Source organism: Bubalus kerabau, chromosome 19, assembly GCF_029407905.1.
Source record: "Bubalus kerabau isolate K-KA32 ecotype Philippines breed swamp buffalo chromosome 19, PCC_UOA_SB_1v2, whole genome shotgun sequence".
Lineage (NCBI taxonomy): Eukaryota > Metazoa > Chordata > Mammalia > Artiodactyla > Bovidae > Bubalus > Bubalus kerabau.
In genome coordinates, this window is record NC_073642.1 from 29,378,596 (window position 1) to 29,397,407 (window position 18,812).

The following is an 18,812-nucleotide window of genomic DNA, read 5'->3' on the forward strand; positions in this document are numbered from 1 at the left end:
GTTAAAAGAATGGTGACTGCCAGCATCTGAGAGGGGAAAGCCAAGAACCGTTCTGGGAAGGGAGATGTTCCCAAGGTTTTGAACAATTTGCATTTTGGCAACATACTAGTGTGCTGAAGTCCATGGGGTTGCAAAGAGTCGGACACGACTAAGTGACTGAACTGAACTGAACATACTGGTAGCTCTGAAGGTACTTTGTACCTGTTCAGAGCCAACACCGCTGTACAGGCCAGTCTGCCTGTACCTGGTGCTCTCCAGCCCCAAAGAGTGCCCAACCTGGGTCCACCTGCCCCGCCCCTCCCTGGCTCCTGGCCCCCGGCCCCTCTCCACCGCCCCGCCCCTCGTTTCATAGCCCCGCCCTGCAGTGTACAACCGGCCCCACCCCTCCCATTGCCCCGCCTTCCTTACAGTACCTTTCGCTCCGCCTCTTCTCTTCGCCCCGCCCCCTACAGGTCCTATGGCACCGCCTCTCCAGCGCCTATCCTCCCACCCCGGCTGTGCACAGCCGGCCCCACCTTTCCACATGGCCCCGCCCCATATCTCCGCCCCCTTCAGCTACTATCGCCCCGCCCCTGCGCAGCACGGCCGGCTCCACCCTTCCACATCGCCCCGCCCCTACAGTTCCTATAGCCCCGCCCAGTATCTGCCTCCCCGTCAGCTTCTATCGCCCCGCCTCTGCAGTGTACAACAAGCCTCACGCTGCCCTGGCGCCCCGCCCCCCTCCATTTATATACCGCCAGCCGTGCCCCGCCCCCGCAGTGCGCCCCTTCGCTGCCGGCTGTCCACGCGTGGCGTCTGTGCGTGTGGGAGGCAAGGTTGCCGCCATGGCGGCCGAGGCCCTTGCGGCTGAGGCGGTGGCGTCGCGCCTGGCGCGGCAGGAGGAGGACATCCGCTGGCTGTGGGCGGAGGTCCACCGTCTGAGGGACGAGCAGCTGAACGCGCCGGACCGCTGCCAGGCCGAGGGGCCGTGCCTCACGCGCGAGGTGGCGCAGCTGCGGGCAGAGAACCGCGAGCTGCGCCACCGCCTGTACCGTCTGCGGCTGTGCCTTGCGGAGGAGCTGAGCCACCAAGCTCGGCTGGAGAGCGCGGCGCGGGCAGAGGCGGGGCGCGCGGCCGCAGGCGCGCAGGTACGGAGGAGGCGGCTGTCTGCCGGGCGGGGCGGTGCGCCGCTGGCCGGTGGTTGGCGGGGCGGCAGGTGCGGATGCGCTGAGGACCGAGGGGCGGCAGGAACGTGCTGAGACCTGACCTCCTCCCTGTTCCCCCCACGACCCGCTCGGTCCCGGAGCCCACCGCAGGCCAGACACCCCAGGGCCGCTGCGTTTGCAGCGACTGCCAGGCTGACCTAAGGCAGTGAAGCCTCAGCTTTTCTAAATTGTCCGCTACTCATTTTCTTCAGTGGCAGAAATAGGGTTCTCCTTTCTTTGAAAAAAATGCTGCGTTGTTTAAAACTCAGTGTTTTTGCTTGAGCGGAAGACCAGCAGCTCCCTATAGAAACCCTTCCCTTCGTTCTGATGAATGGCTTGTCTGACCTGTTGACGACAGGTGGCTTGGGGTGTTTGGTCCTTGCTTTGTTTCCGGGGCGGGGATGGGGGGAGGTCTGTTTTGAGATTTGCGTGTTTAACCTTGTCACTTAATAGTGTTCTGAAAGATTGAGGGCATGAGGAGAAGGGGGCGACAGAGGGTGAGATGATTGGATGACATCATCGACTCAATGGACATAAGATTGAGTGAGCTCCTGGAGATGGTGAAGGACAGGGAAGCTTGGCGTGCTGCAGTCCTTGGGGTCGCAAAGAGTCAGACATGACTGAGCGACTGAGCACGCATGCATGTTATTGTTTTGATTCACTTACCTTCCAGTGATGTAGGGTATTTTAAGTTCTTGCTGTGGCTCAGACTGTGGATGCTCCTCGCTTGTTTGCCAGGGGACTGTGGTGGTCCTGGGTAACACTTTCCTGAAACAGTGCATTTAAAGTCGCTGGTGACAGCTCTGCAACCGACTTCCAGGGACATTGTTTAAGATTTGGGGTGGGGAGAATCATTAAAGAGCAAAATACACTAAGTACACTTAGCAAGAATGTATGAAAGTGCACAGACAGGAAGGACCGAACCCCAGAAAACCACTTAACTGTTGAGGGTTGAAGGTGGTGGTCAGGAGAGCCTCTCATATGGGATGCCTGCTGCCTGCCCTGTCCCTGTTCCTTAGGCTTCAAACCTGTTGCTCTTTGTGGTCATTGGTATGAGTTGTTTATTATTTCCGTTTGTCAGCCTCCTCCTAGTCAAAGCCCAGAAGAGGACGTTAAAAAGGAGATCGACCCTGACAATGAGGTAAGTCATTGCTGTGGAAATAATAGGTAATTTTATTGTGTATATAATAATAATACATATAAATAATAAATATAAAAATAATATTATATATGGAAATAACCTGTAATTTAAATATGCTTAATAGTTAATTGCCCAGGGGTGTGTGTGTGTGTGTATTTGTGCTCAGTCGTGTCCAGCTCTTTGTGACTCCATGAACTGTAGCTCTAGAGCCTGGGAGCCACAACTATTGAGCCTGCACACCTACAGCCCATGCTCCACAACAAGAGAAGCCACTGTAATGAGAATCCCATGCACCTCTAATAGAGAGTAGCCCCCACTCACCAAAACTAGAGAAAAGCCTGTGCAGCAAAAAAGACACAGCACAGCCAAAAATAAAGATTAAAAAAAAAAAAGCCATCTTAGCTTAGGGATGAGACAGCCACACAGCCATAAAGCACTGCTTAGTGTACGTTGAGACAGCAGAGCTTTTCTTTTGTGTTAAGGAAACTGGCTTTGTTGCTTTTTTAATATAAGTCATTACAGCAACTGGAGAGAACTGATAAAGCACATCAACATTTGGTAGCAGCAGAGGAGGAGTACTTGGCCTCACAGAGATCCCTGGGGTTGAGGAGTTAAGACAAATAGGAGAAACAACTAGAGAACAAAGTCAGATAGTGTATCAGTTAAGGGCTGAGTTGTGTGGCTCTGTGCACACGCTTGCTAAGTGTGCAGAGAAGGGCGATGCCAGTGGGTATAGCAGTTGGAAGAGGAGGGCTTTGCATGGCTTGGTGAGACCTGGGTTTCCCTGGTGGCTCAGTGGTAAAGAACCTGCCTGCCAATGCAGGAGCCTCAGCTTCAATCCTTGGATTGGGAAGATCCCCTGGAAAAGGAAATCCAGTATTCTTGCCCAGAGAATCCCAGGGGTAGAGGAGCCTGGTGGGCTGCAGGCCATGGAGTCACAGAGTCAGACAGGAGCACACAGGAACTTAGTTGGGAGGGGGTCAGCCCTGTAGAGAGGAGTCTCTAGAGGGTGGAAGTTAAAGCAGAGCCTAGGAAAAGGCAATGGCACCCCACTCCAGTACTCTTGCCTGGAGAGTCCCATGGACGGAGGAGCCTGGTGGGCTGCAGTCCATGGGGTCGCTGGGAGTCGGATGCGACTGAGCGACTTCGCTTTCACTTTTCACTTTCATGCATTGGAGAAGGAAATGGCAACCCACTCCAGTGTTCTTGCCTGGAGAATCCCAGGGACGGGGGAGCCTGCTGTGCTGCCATCTCTGGGGTCGCACAGAGTCGGACACGACTGAAGTGACTTAGCAGCAGCAGCAGCAGCAGGGGCTGGTGCAGGGGGATGCCCTGGGCCTACTGAGGAGGGTGGGGCTTATTTAGAGCTGAGCAGTTAGAAAAAAAGTGGGCTGTGTGTGTTAACCTTACAATATTCTGTATTCTGATGGCTTTCAGGTGAAGAATCCACCAAATTTTATGAAGGAAAGATTGAAGTTTTTTGAAATACTGAAGAAAGATCATCAGCTCTTACTTGCCATTTATGAAAAGAAGGGAGATTCAAGCAATGTGATCACAGTAAGAGTGGCTGATGGGAGAACAGTGAAAGGGGAAGCTTGGAAAACAACGCCTTACCAGGTGGCTGCCGAGATTAGGTAAACTGTAGCGTGGAGCAGATAGTGTTAAGTGCTGCGCCAGAGTTTGGTGGGAGTGTGTTCTTGGGGCTGCTGAAGTATTTTTTTCTTAGTTGAATAAATTAAATGTAATCAGTTTATTTATTCCCTCTTGGCTTCTAAAGAGGCCATTTAATAAGTAATTTAATATCAGAATACAGTCTCTACCTCTTTAAAGTGTCCAACTTTTAGAGTTCTAATAAAAATAGGTAGTAGAGAAAAGTGCCTATAATCCTTGACAGGCGACATGATATTGACTTGGTTTATCATCAAGATACTTCCGTGAGATTTTACAGGTCTTTTGTCAGACTTGACTCCAAGCCATTCTTCTGCCAGTAGATAACCATGGGTGAGTCTTTGGACCAGTGTGGGCAGATCCCTCCAGCTGTCCAAGCCTGTTTTCTTATACCTTAAGTGGAAATGATAATACTTTCATCATTTACCTTATAAGGTTGTAAATATTAAATGAAATAATGTATATGGAAGATACTCTGAAAATTAAAACCTCTCTAGAAATGTACAAAGAAGGCTTACTAATTATAAATTGAAGATGTATGTGTTAGACCTATGATCAGCCCTAGAATAGGTGCTTTGATCTTCCTAGAATTTAGACACTTCAGTGAAGTTACATTGTTCTGACTAATGTTAATTCCTGGCATTAAATAGAATTCTGTGGAAGCTGTAGCTTAGAACTGCCATGTAAATAAACTTATTATTTAAAAAGCAAACTTTTCAACAATTCAAATCCTCAAATTCCTTTGAAAGCTGTGGTTAAGAATTGTGTTTTTTTATCCTATTACTTCATATACCCTCGAGGGCCCTCCCATCTGTTCCTGTGCTTTCCAGGAGAGATGGATAGACGTATGGGGAAAATGGGCTTTGAGGCAAAAGTAAACTTCTGTCTCTTCGTGGAGAGTCATATGCATGTTAGTGGATTGAAGTCTGAGCTGCCCTGCACTGAAGAGACGGTCCAAGCTCGGGAAACAAGGTCATTTCATCCTAGGCCGTGTTCTCCGTTGCACTGTCAGTGACATTCATTTCCACAGGCACCAGGTTAAAACCACCCTAGAGTTTGATGACAGAGGGGTTGCAGGAGTTGTCTACAAAGTAAAATTGTCCAGAGCTAAAGGATGGGCCTAGCCACATCAGACATACCTGATAAGAAGAAAGCAGAGGTCATGATATTACCTTCAGGTGGCAGAACTCAGGGATACAGTCACTGAGTGGCAGACCGGGGCTTATTTTTAAAATAGAAGAACAGTGTAATCCCCAACTTTTTACACCCCTTTATGGGTTATATAATGTAGCATCACACCAGAAATGCAAAATTATAAGAACTCAAGAGTAGCAGGCTTTAATATACCTGTCTCAGTTCTTGATCAAATTGGCCAAAGTTAAGATGACATGGTCTGAATGGTAACATTTAAGGTGGGCTTCATGGCTACTCCCTGGTCTCTGTGCTGTGGCCCACACGGTGCCTTCTTTCTTGGGACGTGTGGTTATGCTTTCGGCTCCTCAGAATGAGGTGCAGAAACATACAATTAGCATTCTTTGAACAAAATGAAATCCATTGTGAACTCAGTAAACATTAAATGGCAACAAGACAAAACAAAACTAGGAAATTAAAAACTTCAAGATACTCAGGTGAAGGGAAATAAAAACAAGTATTCTTAGGAATAGGAAGGAATATTCTTAGAAAATACTTCTTTTTAAAAAACTATTTATTTATTTGACTGTGACGTGTCTTGGTGGGAAACAAACTCTCAGTTGCAGCATGTGGGATCTAGCTTCCCGACCAGGGATCAAACCCTCTGCACTGGGAGCTCAGAGTCTTAACCACTGGACCACCAAGGAAGTCTCGGAAAATACTTATTATAGGAGAATACATTTCAGCATCTGTGGAATAAATCTGAAGTGGTGATCAGAAACAGATTTGTATTGCTTGAAGGCTTTTATTATCAAATAAGAAAAAAGTGAAATGACTGAGAATTCAACTCAGGCAGTTAGGACAATTAAACAAGGAGGAAACTCTAAAAATGTGACTTAGAGAAGTAACTGAAAAACTCTTGGTAAAGGTGCAGTGAGGTGGCTGGATACAAAAATAAAGTTAAAAATAATAGTTTTATTAAGTTATTCTGCTTGTTGCCTTGGTTTTGTGAGAGTAGATTGCATAGATGATTCTTCCTGCTCTGAAGGAGCGTAGTAGGCCTTCCGAAGTGCAGTGCATAAGGTCCAGATCATTCAGGCAAGGATGGGAAGATTTGAAATCACTTTGGAGAAATAGCTGTGCATAAGAATGACACCACAGAAAGGGAAATGACAGACGTGAGAAAAATGCACCATATAAAACAAATGATTGCTCCTTACATAGTTTTTCACATTAATAGGAAAAAGATGAAAACTTCAGAAGAAAAAAATAGTCTTAGGAATGCAAATTAATTGTGTATTATAATATCTATTGGTCTATCAAAGGTTTATTACTAACAGTTAATATTGATAGAGTTTGAGGGGAGTGGCCCTGCTAGAGGGGGGGACGCGGAGATGCTGTGTCTTTCTTAAATGTTTGAACCCCAGTCCTGACCCAGTCATCCTATACATAGCCAATTATCCTCAGAAAACACCCCCACAGAAAAAAACGGGCAAAGGACACTTGATAGCTCAGTGATGAGTAGCTCTTGGCTTGTGGTCCCCACACCAGCAGCACTGGTGTCACCTGGGAGCTTGATAGAAGAGCAGTGCTCCGGGCCCCTCAGGAATCAGTCAGTCACCTGTGCTCCCAGTGCCCTTGGAGCTCCTGACTAAACTGCTGCCGGAAGAAGCCCCTCAGAGACCGCAGCTTAGATAAGACATATGCCACATTCTCCCCTTACAGTGTGGCGGAGGCCTCCTGGTGGGTATCTCTGGTCCAGGCCGTTATCTATGGACCCTGGTCCCCCCTTCACCATCTTGTCACTCAGCCGTCTCTTAGGTGGGGTTTGTCTGTGTCTGGGGTACAGGCTGGGTGTCACCCATGGACCAGCTCACAGGCCAGGGGAGGAGCAGCTGAAGAATGAGGGTGCTTTGAGTCCAAGACCCCAGAGTGGCACACTTTAATCCCCTAGGGGCTGTGAGTTCATACAAAGTCACAGGCCCTGCTGAGCTGTGGGAGAATGGAGACACAGCTCCTACTGACCTAACGCATTTCCAGTCCAGGTACTCTTGTCACGGGAGAGAAGGCTCTTGGCATCAGGGACAGTGTCTCCCAGCCGTGTCCCTTGATGTCCACACCCCTGTGAGTAGCCCCCTGTCTCATACCCCACCGTCCCTCCTCTCTCCCCTGTGAGTCAACTCCAGGCACCCCCAGCAGCAGCAGAAAGCCCGGGACTGAGTTTAGGTGAACCACACAACCGCCTTCCCCCCTCCACCCATCAGCTGGCAGCAAGCAAATGAACAGACAGTGGGTTACAGTGAGGGATCAATGCAGTCTCGGTCATTTGGGACAGACAGGAGCAGTGCAGCTGGCACTGAGGCAGTGTTCAGGAGCCCTCGGGTCCTGTTGGCTTGGGTTGGCCTGTCTGGCCACCCTTTGTTCTCTGGGAGTAGCTTGGTTGCCCATTGTCCTCTCTTGGGCCTGGTTTTGCAGTTTGGAAGGTCCATCATCATCCTTTGCCCTCACCTGCCACGTCTCAAGTGCGGACAGCCACTGGGTATTGAGGCTGCGTATTTGGTGCCGCTCCCCTGGTGTACATGGTGAAGCTGGAGGTGGGGGTCTCCGGGCTCCTCTGAGGGTCAGTCACAGGTGTCTTTGAGTGGGGCTTATGGTTTGTTCTGCAAAACAGTTCCCTCAAGCAGTTAACTGAAGTAGGCCTTTCACCAGAAGCTTCTAATCAGTCTCACATGAGAGTAATCTTCCTAAAGAGTTCTCCTAGACCGGGACTTCTCACCCTTTTGTTCCTTGGCTTTGTACTTGACTCGTTTGTCTCTTCCTCCATTTAATGGACCAAGATTAGACATACCGTAGGCCGGGGGAGAGTGGCTCCCTTACTCTGACCTGTGCAGTTGGATGGGCCCATCTTGTCTGTCCCTGCGTGGACTCGGAGAAGGGCTGTCACTACCTGTCCCCTTGCCACCTCTGCTGCAAGCAGAACAGGTCTCACCTGAGCATCCCTTGGTCTGGTGTGTGCATGCTCATTTGCTTCAGTCATGATGACTCTTTGTAACGCCATGGACTGTGGCCCACCAGGCTCCTCTGTCCATGGGATTCTCCAGGCATGAATACTGGAGTGGGTTGCCATACCCTCCTTCAGGGGATCTTTCTGACCCAGGGATCAAGCTCACATCTCTTAAGCATTGGCAGGCGGGTTCTTTACCATTAGTGCCACCTGGGAAGCCCTCTTGGTCTGGTTGTCCTTGTTGTTTAGTCACTCAGTTGTATCCCACTCTTTGTGTCCCCATGGACTGCAGCACGCCAGACTTCCCTGTCCTTACTTATCTTCCAGAGTTTTACTCAAACTTATGTCCATTGAGTTGATGATGCCATCCAACCATCTCATCCTCTGTAGTTTTTTGCTATAAGTCACAGGAGTTCCCTGGCATATCCCAACGTTCTGCATTTTCATTACCTGTTTGCTCATGTGCTACAGGCGTTGTGAGCAGATCTTTTGCCTGCAAGTCTTACGAGATACTTTATTTCGCTGTAACAAGAGTTGTTAGCTCTGCACATCTTAGTATCTCTCCTTGTAACCGCTGCCCATCTGCTAAGCCAGTGCCATATAATTTGTCTTGTTACTTCCAGGTCCTTGTTTCTGTGTTAGTTAAGACACAGGCTAAACTGCTGCAGTGGAGGCCACAGAAAACTCCGTGGCTTAAATGTGGTCAGCATCTCTCAGAGCAGTCGGGGGGTGCAGGGTCCAGGCTGGGAGGCAGTGCTTCTCCATACCCTCATTTGGGGACCTGAAGTCCTTCCGTGTGGCTACTGGGTGGTCGGGTACAGTGTTGCCTTGTCTGTGTGGTCCAAAGGTTGTAGCTCACTTGTGTTCCATCCACAGAGGGCTGGGAGAGGGTGGATTGCTGCCCTGCATAGTCTAAAGGCAGAGATGTGGCAGTGTTTCTGCCCATCTCCTCCACCTTAGCCACATAGCCCCCTCCTGCTGCAGGGCCAGCCAGACGCTGACTGTAGAGGATGGAAATGATGGACTGGAGGGGCCCTGAGCTGCCTGGCCTGGCCAGCAGAGAGGAAAATGAGATTCTACTCCTTTGACAGTAATACTGAACATCTATTAAGTTCTGATTATGAGTACACCTTGTTTTTGTTGTTGTTTAGTTGCTCAGTTGAGTCTGAATCTTTGCGACCCTGTGAACTCTAGTCCGCCGGGGCCCCTCTGTCCATGGAATTCTCCAGGCAACAATACTGGAGTGGGTTGCCATTTCTTTCTCCAGGGGATCTTTCCGATCCAGGGATCGAACCCCTGTCTCCTGCCATCTCCTGCATTGCAGGCAGTCTTTACCACTGAGCCTCCTGGGAAGCCCACACCTTATTTTATCCTCAGAATAAATATATGAAGAAGGTCCTGTAATTCCCGTTTTACTGATAAGGAAAGCAAGGCTTAGAAAAACTGAGTAAATTGTTTAGGGTTCAACCTGAGGTTGGCCTGACCCCAGAGTGTGTGCTCTTAACCACAGGGGTGTGCCCTGGCTCAGGGCACTCACAGAAATACAAATGAAAACATTACATTGCCAAGAAGACATAATTTTGTACTCCCTGAGATCACAGAGAAAGGTATTCTTGGGCCCTCTCCAGGTAGGAAAATTTGGCAATGTAGTCCAGTTAAGCTGTTAAAAGTTCAAATCCCAGGTTTACTTCTAGAATTTTCCTGAGAAAATAGTCAGGAACTAAGATATATTTAATATTCAATGAATGTTCAAGAATATTCACTGCAGCATTATTTGTCACTGCCAGAATAAAACAAGAAAAGCAAAACCCTCAAATTATAACTGAAATGCCCAGAAATAGTGGGTGCATTAGGCAAATCTTAGTTCTACTACAGCTGTCAGGTAGCATGTTTTACAAGTCTGTCTGCTGTTGGAGAAAATGTCATGGTTTACTGTTATGTTTAAAAAGTGAATGCAAGTCACTCAGTCATGTCCAACTCTCTTGCAACCCCGTGGGTCGCAGTCCATGGAACAGTTCTGTACAGTCCATGGAACTCTCCAGGCCAGAATACTGGAGTGGGTAGCCTTTCCCTTCTCCAGGGGATCTTTCTAACCCACGGATTGAACCCAGGTCTCCCGCATTGCAGGTGGATTCTTTACCAGCTGAGCTACCAGGGAAGCCAAAGTTTAAAAAATAGGTTATCAGATAGCATAAGCAGAGTAATACTTTGAAAGTTTCTATATTGATGTATAAATGTTGTGAGTACTTATCTCTGGGTGGTAAGATGTATGTGATTTTGTTTCTGTGCATTCTGTTTTCTGAATTTTTACAGTGAACAAATCATATTCCTTTTGTACTTAAACATCACAAAAATTTAAAAAAATTATCCTATTAGTTTACATTTGTACTTTCCACTTAAGAAAGAAACAAACCCTGGAAATTAATTTCATGTTTTGTTTTAAGGACTAGCTTTAGTCTGTTATGGGTTAACTCCACGTGACTGTCCTTTCCCTAGTCAGGAGCTAGCGGAAACCACCGTGGTGGCCAAAGTGAATGGGGAGCTGTGGGACCTGGACCGCCCGCTGGAAGGGGACGCCACTGTGGAGCTCCTCACCTTCGAGGATGAGGAGGCCCGGGCCGTAAGTGTCTGAAAACCAGCCGACCACACTTTGGGTGTTTATGTTGTCAGATACACCTTGTACAAAGACACACACTAAAGGGTAGAACAGTGGGTTTTGTGATCTTCTAAGTTTGGTGTTTAATAAATCTAACATTCATGACACCGTATTTAAAAGTGATTCATAAAGAGCATAAACAAAATAAGTAATGAAATACATAGCTTGCATATGTGTGTTAGTTTTTCTCACTTAAGGACTAACAACTGTCACCTAGCTTCATACCAGATGCCACCCTGGAACTTGTAAACCTGTGTTGATTTCCTCGGTCAGCTGACCAGCGTCCAAGGTGCTGGGTGCATGTGCCCATCCTGTGGGCGGCAGAGTTCATGACAGGTGGAAGGGATAGTAAGCAAATCAAACAGCTAGATGCTTTCAGGTGTGTCAGCCTCTGGAGACGGTCAAGTAGGAGCCAGTCCGGAGCAGCTGTGGTGGCTGGCCTGGCAGGTGGTTTTAACCTTTTCCTGAGGTCAGAATCCTGCTGAGACCTGAGCAGTTTCCCACACAGGTGGGCTCTTGGTTGACCTGCAGACACATTCTTTAACAGTGGGCTGCTAAGTGCCTTCAGTCTGTCAGGAATATGGGTAGTGGGGACAGGGGACCACCAAACTTAATGTTCCACAGAGGGGTCAGCCTCCTTGACGTTCTCTCCCCCTGTGTTCAGTGACACCATGAAAGATAAAGCATTTATCATATTATCACGGGAAATCTTCCTAGAGTGCCTGATCAGTCCACCCCTGGCACTTGGTGTCATGCTGTAGGGCTTCCAGAATAGTTGTGGTTGCTCGTGAAAATGAGAGTTACCTTCCAGGCTCCAGCCCTAGCCCTGGTGTACGCTATCTAGGTGAGACCCAGTGACATTGTCACAAAGGTACCATGTTAATAGTGTGCAGAGCCCAGATGATTCAGTAACTTTTCCTTCCAAGAGACTCCTCTGCCTTCCTGAGTCCTCTTTCAAACTTCCACAGCCATGTGCTGTTTAGCATGTGAAGACTGCTGTGTAGACGTAAAATCTTGTTAATGTGAGCGATGTCAGGAACAGCCACTGTGGCTGCATGTCTGACTCAGAAAGGCTGGCCAGAGGAGGAGGAGGAAGGGAGCCAGTGCTCACACTCACAGGCGGCCCTCTACATTGGGCCTGAACCAGCTCTGGGCGGCTGCTTCATGGTCCAGCTCTCTTCTACTCATGGTTGAGGCCCAGAAGGAAATGGTTTAGGAGCCGGGGTCAGCGCTGCTCAGAGTAAAGCTGCAGGAGGAGCACACAGCTGGCCGGTGGGGCAGGGGTGGGGTGGGGTGGGGTGGGGACACAGTGAGCTCCAAGGAGGGCTCAGAAACAGGTGGGTCTCAGCAGGCTGCAGAGACGACACTGCCTGTGTCCTGGGGTCTGTCACCTAGTGCTGTACCCACATGCTCACTCGTCCCTGCATCCACCTGCTGGCTTCCCATGATGCAGCTGTGGCCTGGCCTCTGTCCCACCGCAGGTATACTGGCACTCCAGTGCCCACGTACTCGGGGAAGCCCTGGAGCTCCACTATGGGGGCCTCCTGTGCTGCAGCCCACCCGGCGACAGCAGCTTTCACTACGATGTGTACCTGGAAGACAGGTAACCCTGAGAGCCTACTTGTCAGTGCATTGTATCTGATAACAGGACATGATTACAGATGGGCTAACCATTTGTGAAAATTACTATTTTCTATGAGTGTAGATTTGAGGGTAACTTCTCAAGTGGTTTTCTTTCTTTCCTCAAAAAAGACATGACGCACTATTTATCTAACCTGAGGCTCGTTAGGGCAGACTACTGATTCGGACCAGAGTGGTCAGGTTAATCCCCGGAGAGCAGGTAGACCTCGTTGTGATGGTCAAGGGCAACGTGTCCCCCCAGCCACACATCCTGTGGCTGGTGCCAGAAGGGCCAGTCTCTGGAGGTTTCACATTCCCTATGTCTGTGCATGAACTCCCAAGCCACAGGCCCCACCTCAGCCCTCCTTACCTGTCACGACTCTATATGGAAACCTTCTCAGCTGTCAAACTGAAACACAAGGGTCCTCCCTACCCCACCCTGGCCCTCATCCCCCACCCTGTCACTCCATCCAGTTCTGCCCATTTTGTCCCTTCAATAGTTCTCCCCGACCCCCCTTCTCGCTCCTCCTGCCTTAGCATAGACCCCTGGCATCTGTAGCCTGGTTGCCTGTGGTTCATTCTACCTCCAGCTGTTACCTCCACACTGCCTGAGCACCCAGTGCTCTGTAGCTCCTAGCCCAGCCAGCTCATCCCCTGTGAGCACCCCTCCCCATCAGAGTCATCTCAGAATGTGTAGATGCCTATGTGCTGGGCTTGGGCTGCTGGCTCCCCAGTGGAGATCAGCCTGTCCTCATGGGCTCAGCCATCCAGTTGGGGGAGACAGACAGAAACAGATGCACCACAGTTTGCTGCGGGAGGTGACAGAGCTGTGGGACAAGCAGGTGGGCACTCAGCCAAGAGCTCAGTGACCTGGAAGTAGGGTGGGATGGAGGATGGTGGGAGCTGTCCCAGAGCATCCCAGGCCTCTGTGGGGCAGCTCTGGGCCTGGCGGTGGGGGGGTGCGGCTCACGAGACTGGAGGAACCTGAGCACAGATGGTGGAGGAGGGAAGGAATTGGGGGTTAGGGGGAACATGTTGAGTGTCTGAAGTCCTGGACCATAGAGCACCATGTTCCTCTGGGGAGAAAATTGATCTGCTGATGATTAGGGTCTCAGGTCACAGGTTCTGTCCCAGCGGTCTGTTGCTTCTGGCGACTGTCGCTTCTTCCCTGCAGGGCCATGTCCAGCGCAGAGCTGCCGGTGCTGGAGAGCATGTGCCAGGCCATCATCAAAGAGCAGCAGCCATTTGAGAGACTGGAAGTCAGCACGAAGGTCCTCCTAGACCTATTCAAGGTGATTACGGGGGGACTTGAGCAGTGATAGCACACCACTGCTTTAAACAAATGGTCAGTCCCTGCTCACCACATTGGTCCTAACGCTTGGTTCAAATTTGTAATGCAGATAGAAGTAGATGAAGGGCCGGGAGAATAGTGTTAATTTGTGTGTTTTATAAATCTGATTAATCTTGAGTTTTGTTAGTACTCCAGCTATTGAATATCAACAATGTTAATAATACCATATAAAATTCTGGCTTTTCCCCTTTTCTTTGGGGTTTTCTGCTAATTTTTCAAATAGATTCTAGCCTGGGGTAACCTGTGTAAAACTTCAACTTTCTCTTTTTATTGTTCAAACTAATTTACTTAAATATCTTCTAAGTTTTATTTTTAAAATCATAAATATCAAAGAAAACATAATTTGAGAGTGTGCAATATTGTTAGTTTTGTGGGCTTGAATTAAGTAGATTTGGATTTGGTAAAAGTTGCAGCTGCTTTTTTTCTGTGTGTGGTAAACTATCCAAAATGTAAAAATTACCATCTGAATCCCGTTCTAAGTGGACAGTTCTGTGGTGGTAAGTACTCGCACACTTGTGCAGCCACTGTCAGCGCCCATCTCCAGAGCTCTGCACCTCCCAGCAGTTACGCCGAATCCCCTTTTCCCACCCCTTCTGTCTCCTTGAGAGTGACTGCTCTAGGGCCTCATCAGGTGGAATCACACAGTAATTGTCCTTCTGAGTGGCCTGTCTCAGTGTTGTTTGCTCAAGGTTCATCCATGTCATAGCATGTGTCAGAATCGCCTTCCTCTTTGAGGCTGAATAATATTTATTTCACTGTATGGATGGACTACCTTTTATTTATTCACTCTTTGCCAATGGACATCTCTTGACTACTAAGAAAAATGTTAGTACATGGGTGTACTCGTATCTGTTCAGGTCCCCACTTTCAGTTCTTCAGTGTGTACCTGGAAGTGGAGTTGCTGAATTATATGGAAATCTTATGTTTAATTTTTTGAGCAACTGCCATGCTGTTTGCCACAGTGGTTGTACTGTTTTACATTCCTACCAGCGTGAGCGTTCCAGCTTCTCTGTATTCTTGCCAATTTGACTTTTTCTTTCTCTCCCTTTCCTTCCCTTTCCCTTCAAAAAAATAAAATAACTGTTCCAGTGGGTGTGAGGAGGTACCCTATTCTGGTCTTTATTTGTATTTCTCTAATGGCTGGTGAGAACATCTTTCCACATGCCTGTTGCCATTTGTAGATCTTCTTTGGAGAAATGTCTGTTCAATCCTCTGCCCACTTTTGAATTGGGTTGTTTGTTTTTTGGTGTTGAGCTGTAGGAGTTCTTGATATATTCTGGATATCAATCTCATATTAGATATGTGATTTGCAATTATTTTCTCGCATTCTTTGGGTTGAGAACTAAACTCCATCAAAACTTTGTGAAGAAAAATGACTTGATTTTAACGTGTAAGTACACAACAGTTAAATCATACAAATCTATTTTTTTATCCTAACAATTACCTCCTTTAAGTAGTTACTTAATACAAAGTATCTGGCACAACAGTAATAATGATGAAAGTAGAAAAGTGTCTGCTAAGTTTTTTAATGTAATAATATCATTTACCATAGACTTTGTTTTAATTTTTTGTTCAGATTCATAATGTAGCTGTGTCTTCAGAATTTTATTTATTTCGTGTAGTTAAAGCTGAAATCTTCTAGAACAGTCCAGTCTAATAATGCCATTCCCAAATCTGAGCCATGTATGTCATCTGAAATTTTCTGGTAGCCACATTTTAAAAGTAAAAGGTGAAATTTATCTTTATAACATTTTATTTAACCCAACAAATCAAAAAATATTATTTCAACATGTAACCAACATAAAAAGTGATTTTATATTCTTTTTTTTCACATTGTGCTTCTGGAATCCAGTGTGTTTTGGCCTGGCGGTGCCCCTCAGTTCAGATCAGTTGCGTGTCACATGCTCAGGGCCCACACAGGCTCTGGGCACCCATCCTGGATGGCACAGAACCAGGTGCTGAGCTCCATGTGTCCCCAGGGTCTCAGCACCTGGAACATAGCAGGTGCCCATTCAGTGTTTGTTGGGAAAAGGGAACATCTTTTCCCACTTAAACGTTTTATGCAATACTATTTGGCTGTGTTTTTCTTTGTAGTACAATAAATTTAAATGCCGCATCCTGAAGGAGAAGGTGGCCACGCCAACGACCACAGTTTACAGGTAACGTGTGTGTGTGAATTATAAACTCTGCTCAGTGATGCATCTGAAGGCGTTAGCAGAAGCAAGTTTGTCTTTGAGTGGGAGGCCTGATTATAAGTTTGCATGGTTGACAGAGTACTCCTTTGTGTAGGGACTCTGAAATGTCACCACAAAGGGAGGTAATGATTTTCTCATTTGTATTTATCAGGATGGTACTAAAAAGCCACAGGATTCCCTGGTGGCTCAGGGATAAAGAACCCTCTTCCCAAAGCAGGAGACATGGGTTTGATCCTGCTTTGGAAAGATGCCCTGGAGGAGGAAATGGCAACCCACTCCAGTATTCTTGCCTGGAGAATTCCATGGGCAGAGGAGCCTGGTAGACTACAAGTCTATGGGGTCACAAAGAGTCAGACACAACTTAGCAACTAAACAGTAACAAACCCACATTCTGTTTTTGGGATGTTAGCTGTAGAGTGCTTTTCTCCTTGCAAGTGAGACCATGTTCTCAGGGCCTCATGTTTTGGGGGGCTGTTCAGGAAAGGAATTCTGTTCATCCTCCCATGTTCATATTGGAGGGCAGTGGAGCTGTAGTGGGCCATCTCCTCAGGTATGATTCTCTGCCTTTCACCACACTGTCCACTATCTGGGGGCCAAGAGCATCACCCTCTATGCATCAGTAAGGCAGAATAGAAGTGGTGGATAGCAATGACCATGGGAGCCCAAACCCAAACCCTTAGTTCTGCTATACGTCAGGCTCCCAGCCCCGCTTATTGTCCACTTGTTCAACTGCCTTATGGGTACCGCTTGTCTGCACTCCTGGTGTCCCCTTCTTTGGCTGCCTGTGACCTTCTCAGTCCCATCAGAGAAGACTTGTCCCTGTAATAAATATGACCACAGATGTCCTGCATAGGGCACTTCCTTTCCACACTCAAGTGCTGTGGTTCTGTGACTTAGCTGTACTGTGAGTAAAGTCACACCCCCTTCATGCACAGCTGTGCACAGTGCGTTTCCTGAAGAGTCATGTGAACACGTGGCCACTTTATGCTGCAGGTGGATACCATGCTTGTTTTTACCACTCTCCAGTGACCTGATAAGATTTTATTATTTATTACCTGTAATACAAATAAATGTTAGCATACCATTTCAGAGTTTAAAAACAAATGAGGAAATTGACAAGATATGGTGAGTTTTAAATTTCTGACTTTTAATACTTGATCTTCTGTGGTTTTTAAATATAGTTTTATTTATTTATGGCTGTGCTGGGTTGTCATTGTTGTGCGAGGGCTTTGTCTAGTTGTGGAGAGTGGGGGCTACTCTTTGTTGCAGGCCCTAGAGCACCCAGATTTCAGTAGTAGTGGCACACGGGCTTAGTTGCTCTGCAGCATGTGGAATCTTCCCGGACCAGGGCTTGAACCCATGTCTTCTGCACTGGCAGGTGGATTCTTATCCACTGCACCACCTGGAGACTCCCTTTTTGTGTTTTTTTTTTAAACATTTCTTAGGTCAGCATTAACACTTATTTTATCAATTGGAATGGCTTGTGTCTAATTTTTTTAACATAAATGACTTTTTTCCCTATGGGGTATTTAAAGATGGGCTTATTTAAGTCTTTCTTACTAATCAGGCATTTTTTTCCATTTCTCTTTAGCATTAACTTACAATCTCCTTTTTGGGCAGAGAACAGTACATAAATCCCAGTCATTCAAAGCAATGGTGTTTTCATGATTAAAACTTCATTCTACTTTGAATAATCTAGACCCTTTATGTGTTCATTATAATTTTTAACTTTTTAACTAGTAAACTTTAAAAATATTTAAAATTGGTTGGAATAGTTCTTTCTTTACTAAAAATCTCTTGAATTGGTTGACGTTAAGTCACCTTTTCTCTGACCTGCATTGTTGCTTTCTTAACTCTGTTCATGTTTCTGTACATGGAGAAGAGTCTACTCTTGGTAGGGTTCTTTGTTTTTTTTTAATTTTATTTTATTTTTAAACTTTACAATATTGTATTGGTTTTGCCAAATATCAAAATGAATCCGCCACAGGTATACATGTGTTCCCCATCCTGAACCCTCCTCCCTCCTCCCTCCCCATACCATCCCTCTGGGTCGTCCCAGTGCACCAGCCCCAAGCATCCAGTATCGTGCATCGGACCTGGACTGGCGACTCGTTTCATACATGATAGTATACATGTTTCAATGCCATTCTCCCAAATCTTCCCACTCTCTCCCTCTCCAACAGAGTCCATAAGACTGTTCTATACATCAGTGTCTCTTTTGGTGTCTCGTATACAGGGTTATTGTTACCATCTTTCTAAATTCCATATATATGCGTTAGTATACTGTATTGGTGTTTTTCTTTCTGGCTTACTTCACTCTGTATAATAGGCTCCAGTTTCATCCATCTCATTAGAACTGATTCAAATGAATTCTTTTTAATGGCTGAGTAATACTCCATTGTGTATATGTACCACAGCTTTCTTATCCATTCATCTGCTGATGGACATCTAGGTTGCTTCCATGTCCTGGCTATTATAAACAGTGCTGCGATGAACATTGGGGTACACGTGTCTCTTTCCCTTCTGGTTTCCTCAGTGTGTATGCCCAGCAGTGGGATTGCTGGATCATAAGGCAGTTCTATTTCCAGTTTTTTAAGGAATCTCCACACTGTTCTCCATAGTGGCTGTACTAGTTTGCATTCCCACCAGCAGTGGAAGAGGGTTCCCTTTTCTCCACACCCTCTCCAGCATTTATTGCTTGTAGACTTTTGGATCGCAGCCATTCTGACTGGTGTGAAATGGTACCTCATAGTGGTTTTGATTTGCATTTCTCTGATAATGAGTGATGTTGAGCATCTTTTCATGTGTTTGTTAGCCATCTGTATGTCTTCTTTGGAGAAATGTCTGTTTAGTTCTTTGGCC

At 47.0% G+C, this 18,812-nt stretch overlaps 1 protein-coding gene across 2 annotated transcripts in view; it reads left to right on the top strand.

The window, feature by feature from the left end:
• The first annotated feature begins 761 nt into the window (after window positions 1-761).
• Window positions 762-18,812, top strand: part of TARS3 (threonyl-tRNA synthetase 3) — a 44,950-nt gene continuing 26,899 nt past the window's right edge. For both annotated transcript variants that reach the window (XM_055556008.1, XM_055556009.1), the window contains exons 1-7: window positions 762-1,127; window positions 2,266-2,325; window positions 3,763-3,959; window positions 10,625-10,748; window positions 12,266-12,387; window positions 13,579-13,696; window positions 15,850-15,914. In XM_055556008.1, the coding sequence (XP_055411983.1) occupies window positions 825-1,127; window positions 2,266-2,325; window positions 3,763-3,959; window positions 10,625-10,748; window positions 12,266-12,387; window positions 13,579-13,696; window positions 15,850-15,914 (989 nt within the window). In that variant the 5' untranslated portion in view covers window positions 762-824. The remainder of the gene's footprint in view (window positions 1,128-2,265; window positions 2,326-3,762; window positions 3,960-10,624; window positions 10,749-12,265; window positions 12,388-13,578; window positions 13,697-15,849; window positions 15,915-18,812) is intronic.